This window comes from Camellia sinensis, chromosome 2 (genome assembly GCF_055761805.1).
Source record: "Camellia sinensis isolate YWXY chromosome 2, ASM5576180v1, whole genome shotgun sequence".
NCBI lineage: Eukaryota > Viridiplantae > Streptophyta > Magnoliopsida > Ericales > Theaceae > Camellia > Camellia sinensis.
The window spans coordinates 225,948,702-225,966,684 of NC_138962.1; the positions used below are offsets into that span (position 1 = coordinate 225,948,702).

Consider the following 17,983-nt stretch of genomic DNA (forward strand, 5'->3'; position numbering starts at 1 on the left):
CTGCTACAACGGTCCGACATGACCCCATAAACTGTCTTCTACAACGGTCCGACATGACCCGATAAACTGTCTTCTACAACGGTCCGACATGACCCCATAAACTGTCTTCTACATCGGTCTGACACCCCCATACAGTGTCCTCTACACCGTTATGACACCACCATACAGTGTCTCCTATCCTTTTTTATTTTTATGTATTTTCTTGTTTTGTTCCTCTCTTCAAACTCAAGTTGGTTAGTTTCTATCCTCCTTGAGTTTGCGGGGGGCTGTTAGAATTTACCATAACCCACTCCACCTACCACCTCCACTACCACACACACTCACCTACTTCACCTACTTTCCTACACCTACCACACACACTCACCTACTCCCAAATCCTCTCCTACATAATAGGAAGCCTTGTAATATCAACAATATCAATCTTGTAATATATACAATCAATCAATAATACTACAATTTTAACACTCTGCTCCAACGCATGTATAAGGATGCGCGAGCAGAGATAAGTGTGCTAAAGGCGGAAAACAATGAGCTGAAGCGGAAGGCCACCGTGATGTTCCGATTTGGAGGGCCGCCATATGCTGCAGTGGAGGAGCAGGGAGTAGTGATCATGCCCAGTGGAGTGGGAAACACGGAGGCAACACCGGCAAGGGCCGTCCAGGACGGAGGCAAGAAGAAGAGACCGGCGGCAGAGTAGAGAAGAAAAATCCCACTGTGGGTGTGGTTGTTTGGGTTTTTGTTTGTTTGTGTTTTGTGGTTTTTTTTTTTTTTTTTTTTTTTTTGTGTGTGTGTGTAAAATTGTGATCGGGGTTGATCCCTGAGATGAATAAAATATGGGTTGTTGTGAAAAATTTGTAAATTTTTTTTTTTTTTTTTTTTTGAGCATGGTGATGATGAATATATAATGATGAATAAAAAATAAGAAAAGTAGGAGTGGGGAACAGGGCGAATCAAGAGCACCAATTAAGCTTTGATAAGAAAAAAAAAAAAATTTTGGGCGGTGGTTTTTTTTTTTTTTTTTTTTTTTTTTTGGTGTGTATCCATGAAAGAGAGGAATGTTAGAGAAAAGTTGATATAGTCGGGGCAAAAGTTGACATAGTGGAGGTGTAAGTAATATAGTATGATAAACATATATATATAAAATAAAAAGAAGAGTGGGTAGTAAAATAAAAAGAAACGAAAAGAGGGGACAAAACTCACGTGATAAAGTGGAGAGAAGGTGAGAGAATAAATGCATTTTCCTATTTTGAGTTGGCAGAGATTAAATGCATTTTCGTATTTTGAGTTGTGCACCCTAGCATAGCAGAGTCTCTCTCTATTTCTGTGTTCCTGGCCACTGCACGCCCTCTTGGTTGTGTATTTGAAAAATAAAAATGAAAAATTGAAAAGCAGATTGGCGGAGTTGCAGGCCGAAACACCGTCGAGCTTCGAAGAGAAGAGTGACTCGGTTGCTCTTCCATGGCTACAATAGCTGCTGAATCAGTATCTGTATGGACAGTTGATTCAAATGCTTCATTCACCCCAAAATGGAAAGCTTCAAGAAGTGTCAAATTCAATGCTTGCCCATTTCAATCTGCAACAATTCGAGCTTCTCAGCCTATGGAGGACAAGAACAAGGTCTACAAAGAACTGGGTATGTTCTCTTTAAGAAAGAAGATTGAAGATGCGGTTCTTCGTGCTGAGACATTGGCACCAACAGCAGTGGAACTTGAAGAAGCAAGCTGCATTAAACTGGAATCTCAACAATTCTCTGATAAAGATGGATCTGTTAAAAATGCAGTAATTGGTGAATCATCTTCGGCTTCTGTTTCTGGTAATGTTGAACTAGAAGGGAGTTCAAAGCCTCAGGAAGGAGCTGCTGATGATGTTTCTGGCGGGAAGGATCAGGAAGAAAATGATAAGGAAAGTGATGCTGAGGACCTGCCTGAGGGAGATGAGGACAGTCAGCGGCTGGTTTGGACATGTGGGGGTGAATGAAGACGACCGAGACGGTGGTGTATGGGAGGACAACAGTGAGAGGAGGGGCAGTGGTGGTGGACTCAAAGAAATTTCAAGGTATGTGTAGAAAATTCTAGCGGACTAGGTTGAGGTCCGGCGGGCGGCCAAGGCGAAGTTGCCGCCCGCCGGTGAAGCAAAAATGCTAGGTTCTAAACCTGCTCTGATACCATGTTAAAATTGATGTATTATTGATTGATTTATATTGATATGTTACAATGATTCCTATATATAGAAGAGTAGGTGGTAGTAGGTGGTAGGTGGAGTAGGTGAAGTGGAGGTGGTAATGGTGTAGTGGGTTAGGTTTAGTGGAGAAGGTGAAGTGGAGGTGATAGTGGTGTAGTGGGTTAGGTTTAGTGGAGTAGGTGAGGTGGTAGTGGTGTAGTGGGTGGATTTTAACAGCATAAAATACGGATATGGTAGCGTAGGTGACTTAACAACCCCCAGTATGCGGTAGGCCCCATGGGAACCACGAATTAAAAAGTCTAGCCCACACTTTTCTTTAAAATCCAGGTGTTAAGAAAAGGGAAACTAGAGCTTTATAAACAACACAAATGGGGGCAACTCCAGACGATGTGGGATACATTCCAATACACCTCCTGAACCACAATATACAGTAGCCAGACAAACGACACACCAGTCACAAGCCCAACCAAGCTCTGATACCAAATTGAAAAGCCTAGCCCACATTCTGAAGCCTTATAACCAGCACAAATGGGGCAACTCCAGGTGATGGGGACACAATCCAACACCACGTCACCCACAACTTAGGAATACGACCTCCGCATGGCATGCCCTCAGGGTGCCATGACATCTACTAAACAAACTATTGGAGTTATGCGCCTAGCCTAAGGCACATGAATCACCAAGTATGATAGCTTGGCCCACTAACACACTCAGTGTCGTAGAGGCATGCCAAAGCACCAAATGAAGAAAGTCAAAGCACGGGGAGTCCAAGGCGTTGGGCCAGAGCACCGCTCAAGCACACCTACTCAGTAGTGACATAGATCGACAGTCCCTATTGCCTCGACAAAACATATATGAACAAGAGTACAAGAGCGAAGCGAGCTCCAATACAATCCTCTAGTTTTTGCTTCAGCATTTCTTCCATCCACATAACACAAGTGAAGTCCCATCCTCCTCAATAGAAAGTTAGCAACTAGGTTGTCAAACAACCAGTTTTATGATTTTTGGTACAAGAAATCTAAGAGAATAGACCAACCTCAAAATCAAAATAAGTCCAGTAAAATCATAACCTAGACATGAAGTCTTTATATAAGAGATACCCCAAATGGCAAAGAACATATATGTTAAATCCATGGTACCCACATAATCAACAAAAATCATAAGTACCTTCGACCAGGTTCATCAAGACTTTTATAAGCAGAAGCAGAGTGTGGATCGCTAACGTCACAGAGAAGATCAACAACAGCAAGAATTTGCATCTTTTCTGTGTTGCTTATAGCTGCAATATCATGCAACTTCTCAACTGCTTCAATGCAGCCACTAAGTTCAGAATTTGTTGAAGATGAAGTGAATGTTTTACTGGAAGTATCAGACCCCCAACTAAATGCAAATTGATTCAAGTCTTTAGGAAGCTGCAAATGTGAGGTGATTAACGAGGCATTGTCCCTACACTGGAATGCTTTGCCACTCAAACTTGTTGACATAACTCCTTCAACATAATTTGACAAGTGAACAAGTGGAATGGCATGGCTACACTGTGCAGAGCAATATCCTCTCAGAGAAGCATTACTAGAACTGAGATATTCAACAAGATGTCGTAGAGCTACACATGCACGTTTCCAGTGACCTGAACACAAATGAAATTTTTTGGTTAAAATTAACTTTAGCTGAAAGAAAACACTTATTACATGCTTGTATCTGTGTTCAGATATGCATTAATAGCATTCAAATATAGTTGCAATTGAAAAAGAGCATATTGTAAAATAGAGAGTTGAAATCTAAACAGAAGATGGATAACATTATTGCAGATTGGAACTTTAATGGCATGTGGAAACACAACAGGAAAACAAAGGAAAATAGGCTGTCTTCAGTTAGAGCACAAGAGTACCTTTTCTGCAAAACAATGGTGCGTTTATCACTACTTCAAAGTTTAAACACAAAGAAAATTGAATCTTCACTCTGTTACACCCCACTACAATGATTGCCATAAAAAAAACCACCTCTACCATCACCACACCAACAGATCCAATGGCACCGTCACTGCTGCCGCTTCCTCAACAATCCAGAATCGAAACTTCCACTACCTTATGAATATTGAACAATGCCTTCATCATCTATTTAACCACCCAACACCACCATCACCACTCTGCTCTCATCATTAACACCACTAGCCACCAACCTTTACCCCATACATGATCTTCAATACCTAGTAGAATAACTAAATTCCAAAATTTTGTTGTTTGCAAAATTCTACACTTTTGTTTTGACATATTTTATAGACTATGCTGATTCTGTTTTAAAAAAGAAACATAGAGGAAGGGTCTGGTGCTTTGGAGTTGTGTCATTTTCACTTTGTTCTAGGTTATTTGGTTGGAGAGAAGCGCCACCAATTTATAGGGATAAGTTTGATGTTCTTGAAGGCTTATGGGATAAAATCTGTTATTTGTCTTTGCTTTGGCCGTCAGTGACGCCTTTTAAGGGGATTCCTTTGTTTTTGAATAGTAGAGATTGGAGAGTTGTTCATGATTTCTAATCTTATTTTCTTTGTCTTCTTTTGATCTTTCTTCTAGTCGCCTGATATAATCTTCTTATCTTTCATTAATAAATTTTTGTGCTGCTAAACCAAGAAAAAGAAAGAAAGAAAGAAACATATAGTAAAGGCAAATGTACATACTAGCCTTTTCTTCTAATGAATATTACTCACTTGCCCCCTCTCCAGTACAATTCAAAAATCTCAATGTCACTGTTAAGATGACTGTTCCCCATAAATACATTGTGAACAGAAATGAAAAGAGTGTGTGTGTGTGTGTTGGGGGGGGGGGGGGGGGAGAGAGAGAGAGAGAGAGAGAGAGAGAGAGAGAGAGGTCCAACAGGCTATGTGCACGTGCAAATTTGAGCATCTAATAAATGGTCGTCCTAAAATTTATTCAGATTTACAAAGCTGAAAGTTGAGTGTAGGAGTTTCCAAAAGAAAAAACACTCACAAATTACAAACCTGAATAAATATTCAATAGGAGTGCCTTGGGATGATAAACAGGTAGAGATCCATGTAACTTCTCTGCTATTTCTTGCATACTACAGAAAGCAATCTTGATATCTGAATTATATTTCTGCAGAGCGCTTGCTACAAGTATGCTTGACAGAATATCATTTTTTATATTCATCTTCATAGGGAGTGTGGACCGTGGTTCTTCGCAATTGTCTTTTGCTGCTGATTCCTTGGATTCTAAAATATCATGAGCAATGAAAATTGCACTAACCATATCTTTATCTGATCCACCCTTGTAATTAAAAAAATTGTCCTTGCTACTTCCTGAATTGAACTTAGTCTGATATTTCTTATCAGCCAAGAATAACCACTGACTGAAGAGAGAAAAATACCGATCATAAACAACCACAGCTGTGGCTCTAGGGCCCCAAAGGAACTCACGGATAGCAGGGTAAGCATGAGCAAATGCAATGCAAAACCAAATGTTTCCTCCTAAAGATTTTCCCTGTTTCATCAGAGGCTGAGAATCACTATGTCTTTCACCATATACCTGCAATTCATTTTGTAAGCAAATCCCAAGTAATAGCTGGCCACTTCCCATAGTTAACCATTTTAAAGCAACAACTTCTCCATCAAAAAATAATGTATCTTCAAGTAAAAAACTGCCTGTGCCTGCAAGGTGCACAGATTCCCATATATGAACAGCGCTAGAAGTATTTGAAGGACCTGTAGGGCAGACAGTTGCAATCTTCCGGCCACAATCGGTTAAAGATATTGATGTGATGGGGCCTTGATGTGCGGCAAGCATACCCACAAGTTCCCACTGTAAATTTGAGTTTGATTGTTCAGTCAACACACTTCTCCATAGCTTCAAACTACCATTGGTGCAGCCTGTGGCCATGTGATATACAGAATAATTGCAGCACAATTCATCAACAGAAGTCCTATTTTCTTCTTCAGAGAAAAAAGAAATACCAGGACAAACCACGGCAAAACTTGTAACCTCATCCTTGTTGTGTGGTTTTGGCAATGACGAAGAACAAGAATCAACAACAATACAATATCTTTTTCCGGCAAAATTGCTTTCAAATGCCCACGAACTATTTCTAACTGCCTTTCCAGTATCAAAATTGCATCCACAAAAGTTATTATCCAAATCATAAGAATGAATGGTGATTTTCCATGACAAAGCCTGAAAGCCCTTCTTCCATATTGCTAAGAGCAAAAAATTGTTAAAGCTAAAGGTTTTCTTACAGGATGAAGGCAAAGGAATTGAGTAGATATTGGTGGGCCCATTTCCATGACAGTGGCCAGTAAAAGGGATAGTGCATAAGTTATGACATAATATCTTCTCTTCTTCATTTCTGAAAAACTTAACCACAATACAATCAACGCCCCAATCATGTCCCATAAGAAGAAGCGTATCCTCATCTAAAACTGAAGGTGCCCACGTCAAGCTCATATATTTGGGATAAGAATCCTGCATTTCAATTTTTCCAGAAAGTTTCCACATCGGATACAAAGTAGGCAGGCCCATAACACAATTAGAATTGGTTGAAAGTGACCAAAATAAAAGCAATCCATCAGTATCCAAAGAAACAGCAAGTTCAATGACAGATCCATACGGATGCACTGCAACTTGTAAAACTTTTCCAGTATGACCATCTATATTTAGAACTCCACAAGCATGAGTTGACAAAAAGTTCTCTTTCTCAGATTTATATAAAGGTCCCTCCTCTACATTAGTTGATATCGGAGTATAAAATTGTGACCAGCTGAAGGAATTACAAGGCAATAACCGAACTAAAGAGCATATGTTTGGTGGACCAAAAAGTTCATTTCTCAAGATAACAACTTTATTGAGTAGGAAACCATTAGTTCCAATGTTCGCACCCATTAATTCTTGTCTCTTCCATAAAGTCACTCGTGGAGACCTCATTGGGACGTCATCGAGACAGTGAATGGCCCAGAAGGTCACCAACATATGAGGCCCAAATGCTACTAACCACTCACACCTTCCAATCTTGTCATGCTGATGATGACCTCCAGAAGAAAAATATTGGTTGGCTTCTTTACCAGCAGTTACCAAACCATCAATTTCTGTTGCCCAACTAACAAATATATTGGAGCCCAGAGTACCATCCAATGTTTGGTTTATCTCAATTGTGGCAGCAACATGGAAAGATCTTCTCGTGATTTTCTGATCATGAATGTCCTTACCTATTCTTCTGCCCCTCCCATCACTAATCTCACTCCATAACCTTACTGTTCCATCTAGGCAGCATGTCAGCAACACATGCCTCGGTGAATGTCTAGCATCGAGCTTCGATTGTTTTCCTATTAGAGGCCTCCATTGAATCATAGAAACGGGCATAGGATGCCGTAGCTCAACTTTCATGTAATTGGACTTTCCATCACCATAACACACAAGCACACATTTGCTTGCCTCAATGACCCGGGATGATGATTCATCAGCATGTAGTGTATTCAAAGGTGCCGTTGCCAATGGTCCTTCAATAGAGAAGGTTGTAGAAACCAAAGTTTGAAGCAGTTCTGTTTCAAACTTCCAAGCTATTTCCCAGGACCTGGTTTTCTTTCTCCACAAGACCACTTCAACACCACCTACAATAATCCCATCGCCAGAGCCCGTCCATTTGATGGTTTCCACTTTCGTATGTTGCACAAGCACTGCAGTCTGGCTCCAAGAAAAAGAACCTGAATATGAGTAAGGAAGTTCAAATTTAAGATATTCACAAAATAGAGAGGGATATATATGTGATATGTATGTGTATAAATGATACCCAATAACTAATACTTATGGTGAAAATTTATTGAACTTCTTGATGTAGGAAAATATTTTAAGAGTATTTATATTTTTACTATTAGGATTTTGAAATTAGTATTTGATTAGGAATCTTATAATTTGGTATGAATATCCTAGATTTATGAGGTTTCTTCATTTACATTGATTTTGTTTTCTTAATTTTTAAGTTACTTGCTTTTCAAGAAGTAGAGTAGTTGGTTGTCTCTTAATTTTTAGATTGCTCAATTAAGGTTGTTTCCTAATTTTTGTATTGTTTGATCTCCAAGATTATTTAGGGCACCTCCAATGCTACTCTTCATCTTTCACTAGCTAAACTTTTTATTTTACCTAACCAAATTTTCGTCTATGTGCTCCAACGCTACGCTTTATTTTACCTATCTATCCACACAAACTGGTTTAAAAAGCCTCCCAACGCTCTCCAAATGTAGCTAGCTTGGAATAATTTTGTTAAAATAGCTATATATTGTAGTAGCTAGCCCATTAAAAAAGAGCCAGTTGGAGATGCTCTTAGTCTCCAAGCCAGACCTGCATCTCCTATCAAGCCCTCCTATTTTTATCTTTCTCGATACTATCTTGACCTCAAATACCTTTATTCTTTGGAAAATTCTACTCCCACTGATCTCCCTAATATTATCATTTTCTTCTAAAAGCCAAGTTCCCTACAAAGATTTCAATTAATAACAATCTTCAGTAATACACAAATTAATTTAAATGCATTCAATGAATGCACGCACTCTCAAGAATACTCGTAGAAAAAATCATTATTTGCAAAAATAGACAACAAAAAAAGTCAAAACTCATCAATGTGTATCTCATATATGTATACACATACACACAATTACAACAAAAACTTATCTTTTACGATCCATTCCAGAAATTTATAACTAAATTCTGGGAAAAAAAATTAAAATTTAATTTACACTTACCATCAGAAGAACCAGAATTGTGCGAAAACAAGCCGACGCAATTACCAACAGCAGCAGCGAGTTCACCGTCCGAAGGCAATACCGGCGACCACGAAACCGCCGATACGGCGGCGGAACCGTCGGTGGAGAGTTCGAAGACTTGCCGGAAAATAGGTCCGATCAAGTTTTGTTCTCCGGAAAGAGGAGAGGGAAAGTGAGAGATCACGAGGAGAGAGGAGGCTCCGTATGCGATCCATGAATAACCGGCGAACTCCGGCAACCAATCAACTGCGGAATCCGACAGAGTCGGCGCCGGAGGGATTGTCTCCGATTTGATGAGTTGGAGAGGTAGGTGGTCGGCGAAATCCACGGTCGTGATTGAGTTGATTGATTCGATTGGAATGGTGGACGAAGTAGTGGAACTTCTCTCTCGCATTGTTGCGTGTGTTTGTGTGTGCGTGAGAGAGAATACACAGTCATGCAGGAACGAGCAAGTGTATACCGAGTGTTTGGGAAAAGCGACTTTGTTTGGATTTGGATATGTGAAATTATTTACGGCAAAATAAAAGAAACAAGGGAGTCGTTTGGGAAGTGACTATTTTAGTAGATTATTTGATTATTTTAATAAGTTATTTTAGTTTTGTGTTTGGAAATATGAGATGATTTTTTAGTTGAGTTGTTGTATTAAAAAGTGTGTTGAAATAATGTTTAAATTTAAAATAACAAATTTATCCCTAATTTTTTATTTTTAAAATTAATATAAAGGGACAAAATGGTAATTTAGCCATGATGTAACAAATGTCCGGCTGTGACAGTGTAAGCTGTGCCTGCACTGTCCGGCAGCAGCCTATATATATATATATATATATTTTTTTTTTTTTTGAAAAAGTTTTCAACAGTGACGCTTTTTGGCTATTTTTTGAAAATAGGCTGTAACAGCCTCATCCGAGGCTTCCCAAACAGCGCCAATAATGATTAACTGTTTATTTATTTGTGTGGCTTTTAAATTATCATGTAATAAAGATTTATCGGAATTTAATGATAATAGATATTGATATTTTTATTTTTAATCTTTTAATTCTTATATATGCTCAGTATTGTATCTGATTTTAATTCTAAATTTTTCTCCTAAAAGTATAGAAGTTTGATTTTTAAAACTATCATATTGAAAATATTTCCTTAATATTTCTATTTAAGTTACTCTCCTTATATTTTAAAATTCTTTCTCTTATTTAGCAAAATTACTTTTAAGTGATATTTATACTTTCATTATATATACTCTCACCTTGAAGCTAAGCCTCATTTGACCTTGTCTATTTTTATTTTCTATTTCTTACCTTGCCTTTTTTTGCCTACAATTTACCCCCAATGCCTAACCACGACTCACATGGGTTCTTCAGTTAAGTGTCACGACCCAAACCCGCCCTAATAGGTTTAGCGTCATAACCGTCCAGTAATTCTCGGATTACCAAAGGCCTCTTAGCAGATTAGCAAGTAATAAGGGGCTGCGGAAGCAACTAGACCAAAGTCCAATGAGCTGTGATGATGTACATGGGACAGAGTAAGTCAAATATATTTATATTCATAAGCATGCTAGTCAAGGGACACCAATATTCACAAATATTTACAGACTGTAGCTTCCAGATCCTGACTTTACAAACAGACATAGACTAGCATAACTACAAAAACAGCCATGGCGATTGACTTCAACTGGAACCTCCTCGGGAGGCGCAATGGTTGGCTGACAAAACTGGGGTGTAGGCCATCAACCCCGGGCCTGGTCTCGTACTTGCTCACCTACATACATAATATAAGGAGTGAGCTAAAGCCCAGTGAATAATAACAGAGTAAAGGGGTTTAATGAATGATGACCATATTGAATATAGAAATCAGAAATCAATCCCTTATCAGATCGGAAACATAATCATATTCGTATTAGAAAAGAATCACAGTCATATCCATATTCAAATCATGTGTGCTACATTCCCCTTAGTACAACATATCATGTTAGTCAAGCATAGTAAGTCCCATAATGGAACCTCCGGTACCGGGTAACATATTCGTGCCACGGTATTGTTTCCCCTGGGCGAGGGCCTGTGCCACGGTATTGTTTCCCCCGGGCGAGGCCCTGTGCCACGGTATTAACCCCCGGGCTAGGGCCTCATGACCATATGCCTCAGTATTGTGTCCCCTGGGCGAAGGCCTCGGCTAAGGATACCACGTTTACATTTCAAGGAAGATTAGACAATCGTTCACTCATTCAAAACATAGCATTTCAAACCTTATCATCTCATGTCATTGGAAAATAATTAAAGTTAAACATAACTTTACAAAGTTATTACTCTCAAACAATTGGTCGGCCCAACTAGATGGTAAAATGGCTCTTCACTTGTCCTGAGGTGCGTGACCTACACGAACACACATACAATTATCCGCTTAAAACAGACGCTCGAGTTAGACGTAACTTAGTTCGTTATTCTTAGTGTGTGCTTAACCATTAACCTCATTATGGAGTCTTAAACATGGCTTAGGAATGCCTAGGATGGGATGGGGATGCAAAGATGCACTTTAAAACACTTTTCAAAACTTTGCTGAAACAGGAGTCCCGCTCGAGGGTGTACTTATACGCTCGAGCGGACATGCAGAAAAAAGGAATACGCTCGAGCGTGTATTACTCCGCTCGAGCGAACTGCAGGCTACAGTAAAAGTGCTGGATGCATGAAATTCACGCTCGATGAGCGCTCGATACCCGCTCGAGCGTGATACACAAGTCCTCGCTCGAGCGTGAATTACCCCGCTCGAGCGGACTGAAAACACATGCAAAGTACTGAATACATGAAATTACCGCTGGAGCCTCATTTTACCCGCTCGAGCGTACTGCATGAACCCGGTATGTACGCTCGAGCGTAGAGTTTCCCGCTCGAGCGTGAGTCCAAAATCTGGAATTTCCAGATTCGAACCTCAAGCTCAAAACTCAACTACAATGCATCAAATTCGATCATTTTGGGCTAATTTTTGGAAAAACACTTGTAAACTCATAGTATAAGATGTTTCAAAGCTCAATTTGTAAAATCAAAGCCCAAGGGTGAGTCAATTGAACACAATTCCAAGTAAAACTTTAAGAATTAATAAAGAACAAAACATGCAAGTGTTCAATTGAATCCAATGCTCCAAGAATGTAGCCAAATGCAAGATTAAACTCAAAATCATGATGAACTCATGGACTATAACTAGAACATAGCCTTGCATGCAAGAAATTCCATGAAAACACTTCAAATTGTTATGATATAAACATGCATGCATGAATTAAGCTTAAATTCAACATGTTTGAGCTAATCTTAGGCTTAGGTAAGTAATTTCATATGAACCATGCAAGAACTAACTCAATTCACAATTAAGAAGGTAATTCTCCTACCTTAAGTCTTCAATTCCAAGCCTAGAAGCTCAAGTATGCACACAATTCTTCAATTCCTCCAAGTTCAAGCTCAAATCTCTTGTTGAAGACAAGTCTCTCACACTCCCATTCTTTCTCACGTTTTTTGTCTCTAAAGGTTGGACAAGAGTGATGTATCAAAGGCTCCAAACAATTTTGTAGGTAGTGGCCCACAAAAGGGCAATTTCGTAAATAATTAGACTAATGTAATTTAACGTTATTTAATCTAGTTTAATCGCTCCGAACCGAAATTTAATTAAACCTACCATAAAATTCTATAAATCCTAACTAGCACATAAATCAAGTCAATTTCTGATTCGGACGCCGATAAGGCTTTCAATTCGCAATTTAAAGTTAGAGACATGGACAGACCATTTTATCGCAGACAGATAGAAACACGTAAATAATGTAATACGCATGCATATAAACTCCAAATCCTTTCTAGATTACTGTTAAGCATAATTAATCACGAATTAGCATTAATCGGAGGTCGGGGTCATTACAGTCTTCCTCCCTTAAAAGAGTTTGGTCCTCCAAACTCGAATTACCTTCATTCGGAATTAACATTGGGTCCAAAGAGAACAAATCCGGATATCTCTTCATCATGTCTTCCTCGGTTTCCCAAGTTGCGTAGGTTCCTCCGTGGTTCTGCCAATCAACTTTCACTAATGATATTTCTTTATTTCTCAACTTTTTGATTAGGCGACTCACAATCTGGATAGGTCTCTCCTCATAAGTGTAGTCATCTTTCAGAAGCACTTGTGTCGGTTCAATGATGTGAAATGGATCTCTCAAGTACTCTCAAAGCATCGATACATGAAAAACGTTATGCATATGTTCCATTACTGGAGGCAAGGCTACCCGATACGATACTGGATTGATCTTTTTGAAAACTTCATAAGGTCCAACATACCTTGGCGCCAATTTGCCCCTAACACCAAACCGAGTTTGACCCTTTATCGGGGTCACCTTTATGAACACATGGTCTCCAACTTCATATTCCCTATCTCTCCTTCGAACATCGGCATAGCTTTTCTGCCGACTCTGTGCAGTTTTCAGACGCTGCTGTATCAGCTTCACTTTCTCGGTTGTTTCTTGCACAAGTTCCGGTCCCAATAAAGGTCTATCATCTACTTCAGCCCAACATATCGGAGAACGATACTTCCTTCCATATAAAGCTTCGTAAGGAGCCATTTCGATGCTTGAATGATATCTGTTATTGTACACGAATTCAGCTAATGACAAGTAGGTCTCCCAATTCCCCTGGAAGTCTAACACACACATTTTGAGCATATCCTCCAGAGTTTGATTCGTTCGTTCAGTTTGGCCATCTGTCTGTGGGTGATAGGCATTGCTTAGTCTCAATTCAGTTCCCAAAGCCTGTTGTAAACTCTGTCAAAACCTCGATACAAACTTTGAGTCCCTGTCAGACACAATAGATACTGGCACTCCATGCAATCTCACAATTTCAGTCATGTAGATATTAGCCAATTTATCAGCGTTATAAATAGTTTTGACAGGCAGAAAATGGGCAGACTTAGTTAAACGGTCAACTATAACCCAAATAGAGTCCATACCTCGAGAAGAACGAGGCAATCCCACGATGAAGTCCATGGTAATGTGCTCTCATTTCTATTCCAGTATTGGGAGTGGTTGTAGCAAACTAGCGGATCGTTGATGTTCAGCTTTAACCTATTGGCAATGTAAACATCTAGACACAAAGTCTGCAATACTCTTTTTCATTCTAGGCCACCAAAAGTTTTGCTTCAAATTATGATACATCTTCGTGTTCCCCAGGTGCATGGCAAACTTACTGTTGTGAGCTTCGGTCATCACATGTTTTCTTAAGTCACCATAATCAGGTACACAAAGACGGTTCTGAAATTTCAGCACATTATTTTCAAATACAAACCTTGGCCTCGGCTTGGAATCAAGTTCTTCCATGACCTTTTTCATGTATTCGTCTTCAAGTTGCATTTCTCAGATTTCTTCAATGATTGCAGGCTGAGCGGAGATAGCGGCCAGTATTTTGCCCTGTTCCCGTATCACAATCTCGATTTCGTTCCTTTCCAAATCACACATTAGTTCTCTTTGGCTGGTAAGCAGGCATGATAAACTTCCCATTGATTTTCGGCTCAAAGCATCTGCCACGGTATTAGCTTTCCCTGGGTGATACAAAATTTGTAAATCATAGTCCTTGATCAGTTCTAACCACCGCCTCTGTCTCATGTTCAATTCTTTTTGGGTGAAGAAGTATTTCAAGCTTTTATGGTTGGTATACATTTCACAAGTTACCCCATACAAGTAATGACGCCAGATTTTCAAAGCGAACACCACAGCCGCTAGTTCAAGGTCGTGTGTCAGGTAATTCTTTTCATGAGAACGAAGTTGTCGAGAAGCATAGGCGATGACTTTTCCATTTTGCATCAATACACAGCCCAACCCTTTATATGAAGCATCACTGTAAATCTGGAACCCATCGGTACCAATAGATAAGGTTAGGATTGGTGCAGTTATCAGCCTGGTCTTTAGTTCTTGGAAAGCTGATTCACGCTGGTCATTCCAGTCAAACTGTACATTCTTCTGTGTTAATTGTGTTAATGGCATTGCAATCTTTGAGAAATCTTTCACAAATCTCCTATAATACCCAGCCAATCCCAGAAAACTTCTAACTTCTGTCACATTCGTCGGTCTAGGCCAATCCACAATAGCTTCAATCTTCTGGGGGTCTACAGAAACACCATCCCCATTAATTACATGGCCCAAGAATGCTACACTGTCAAGCCAGAATTCGTATTTGGATAATTTAGCATACAACCTCTTTTCTCTCAAAATCTGCAAGGCAGTTCTCAAATGATTCTCATGTTCCTTCCTGTCTTTAGAGTAAATCAGAATGTCATCAATAAACACAACAATGAATACATCAAGATATCGTTTGAAGACCCTATTCATTAGATCCATAAAAGCTGCGGGTGCATTTGTTACCCCAAAAGGCATTACTAAAAACTCATAATGTCCGTATCTAGTCCTGAATGCAGTTTTCTCTACGTCTTCTGCTTTAACCCTTAACTGATGATATCCGGATCGAAGATCAATTTTTGAGAACACTTTGGCCCATTGGAGTTGGTCAAATAAATTATCTATTCGGGGTAATGGATATTTGTTCTTAATGGTTTCCTTGTTCAATTCCTGGTAGTCAATGCACAGTCTCAAGGATCCGTCTTTCTTTTTAACAAATAATACCAGAGCACCCCAAGGTGAGGTACTTGGACGAATAAATTTCTTGTTTAGGAGTTCCTGAAGTTGGGTTTTCGGTTCTTTCAGTTCAGAACTCAACATCCTATATGGAGTCTTGGAGATAGGTTGTGTCCTAGGTGTTACATCAATGGTGAACTCTATTTCCCTATCAATCAAGTCCCTGGGCAGATCATCGGGAAACACATCAGGAAAATAGCAGGCCACAGGGATAGCTTCTACCTTAGTGTCATCAGGTGATGCAGTCAGTACACAGCACAAGTATCCCCTACATCCTTTCCTAAGTAATTTTCTGGCTTTCAGGGTTGAAATCAGATATGGGGGAGAAACTACCCCATTCCCAATAAAAGTAAATTCAGGCATACGCGGTGGTCTAAACACAACAGTTGTATTTGCACAATCAATGGTAGCACAGTATTTAGTCAACCAGTCCATTCCCAAAATACAATCAAAGTGAATAATGTTCAAGGGTATTAAATCGACATACAATGTCATCTCTCCAATTACAAGATCACATGCCGGATAAACACAAGCACACATCATGGAACCCCCAGATGGTATAGATACAGATAGTAAGCAGTTCATGGGTTCTAACGGTCTAGTTAATTTCTGAGAAAAAGCATGCGATACGAATGAATGTGTGGATCCAGAATCAATCAACACATACGCATTCTGAGCATAAATAGAAATAGTACATGACACTATCGATTCAGTATTTTGCATATCTCCGGGCACTAAAGCAAATACTCTTCCTTGCCTCAATGCTTCATTCCCATTGTTGCCCCTGGCATTACTTCTGAAGTTTGATTTGGTCGCTGAAACAGACCCTGCTGAACTGGCTGTGGGGTGACTGGTATTCCCTGATCCCATTGGACAATCTTTCATCATATGGCCCACTTTGACACACCAGTAACAGGCGCTTGACACGCGATGGCATACTCCTCTATGCCTCCTGCCACAATCTGCACAAGTCGGTATAGACCCACTACTCAGGTTGGAACTACCGGAGGATCCTGTGTTTTGTCTCTTTGAAAACGATTGGTCCCGTCTAAAATTGGACCCGGTCCTCTTGCCCTTCCATTCGGTTGGTGGGTTTACAGTCTGTTTCTTTGCTACTATAGTAGCTTCTGCCATTAATGCGCTGTCAAGTACCTCCACGTAAGTAGGCAATTTCAGGACACCCACTCGATCAAATACTTCTAAATCCAGGCCTCCCTCAAACTTTCGTGCCTTATTGTAATCCGTGTCTACCATGTGTGGAGAAAAACGAGCCAGTTCGGTAAACTTAGCTTCATATTCAACTACGGCCATTCTGCCTTGTTTAAGTTCTTGAAATTCTGAAACTTTCCGATCTCGGAAGCATTGAGGAAAGTACTTGTCATAGAAAACTGAGTTGAATTGAGTCCATGTCATATTCTCATTACCATTCCGAACTAGTAACCACCATCTTCAAGCTTCGTCTTTCAAAGTGTAGGTGGCCAACAAAACTTTCTGTACTTCAGAGCAGGGAAACACTTCAAACAATTTTTCCATCTCTAGTAGCCAAGTTTCTTCCTTCAATGGTTCAATGCCACCTAAGAAGGTTGGCGGTTTCATCTTCATGAATTTTTGAGTCATGTTAATCATGTTGTTGTTGCCCATTTCAACTTGAGCTGGTGGGGGCGAAGGTGGTGAGGGTTGTCGCCTCTGTTGTTGCATTAGCACTTCGGTTAAAGTGGCAAGCATTTGTTCCATTCTGTTCATTCGGGCATCCGAGGAGCCCGCTATGTCATCACCTCTTGTATTGTCCATTTGCTATAGGTAAACACAAATTTATAAATATTGGCAATTAATCTTCATTATTTTATCCAAGTTCATAAGAATATGCTTAGGTTATACTTTCACTTTCCGACAATGCTCGAAGACATGCAGATGAAATGTCCCTACCTCTTACTAGGACATCCTGAGCTCATATGGACTTGTTTGTGCGGTATAACTCGTGCTCTGATACCACTCTGTCACGACCCAAACCCGCCCCTATAGGTTTAGCGTCGTAACCGGCCAGTAATCCTCGGATTACCAAAGGCCTCTTAGTAGATTAGCAAGTAATAAGAGGCTGCGGAAGCAACTAGACCAAAGTCCAATGAGCTGTGATGACGTACATGGGACAGAGTAAGTCAAATACATTTATATTCATAAGCATACTAGTCAAGGGACACCAATATTCACAAATATTTACAGACTGTAGCTTCCAGATCTTGACTTTACAAACAGACAGAGACTAGCATAACTACAAAAATAGCCATGGTGATTGACTTCAACTGGAACCTCCTCGGGAGGCGCAATGGTTGGCTGAAAAAACTAGGGTGTAGGCCATCAACCCCGGGCCTGGTCTCGTACTTGCTCACGTACATACA

The 17,983-nt window shown here is 39.9% G+C and overlaps 2 protein-coding genes across 4 annotated transcripts in view; both read right to left on the reverse strand.

Moving 5' to 3' along the window:
* Positions 1-9,414, reverse strand: part of LOC114278275 (transducin family protein / WD-40 repeat family protein) — a 30,645-nt gene extending 21,231 nt beyond the window's left edge. For 2 of the 3 annotated variants that reach the window (XR_014362718.1, XM_028220301.2), the window contains exons 1-3: positions 8,921-9,414; positions 5,177-7,885; positions 3,349-3,808 (exon numbers count right to left, since the gene is read on the reverse strand). Coding sequence is in view for 2 of the 3 variants with exons in the window: in XM_028220301.2 (XP_028076102.2) it covers positions 3,349-3,808; positions 5,177-7,885; positions 8,921-9,335 (3,584 nt within the window). In the remaining variant the exon portion in view is untranslated. The remainder of the gene's footprint in view (positions 1-3,348; positions 3,809-5,176; positions 7,886-8,920) is intronic. The other variant, XM_028220302.2, reaches the window with a different exon arrangement.
* Positions 9,415-12,794: 3,380 nt separating this feature from the next.
* Positions 12,795-17,000, reverse strand: LOC145819462 (uncharacterized). The gene is made up of 5 exons (XM_082913462.1): positions 16,034-17,000; positions 15,039-15,916; positions 14,628-14,915; positions 13,302-13,595; positions 12,795-13,130 (listed from the first exon to the last, which is right to left on the reverse strand). Exons 1-5 carry the CDS (start codon positions 16,998-17,000, stop codon positions 12,795-12,797), a joined length of 2,763 nt encoding a protein of 920 aa, XP_082769588.1.
* Positions 17,001-17,983: the final 983 nt, after the last annotated feature.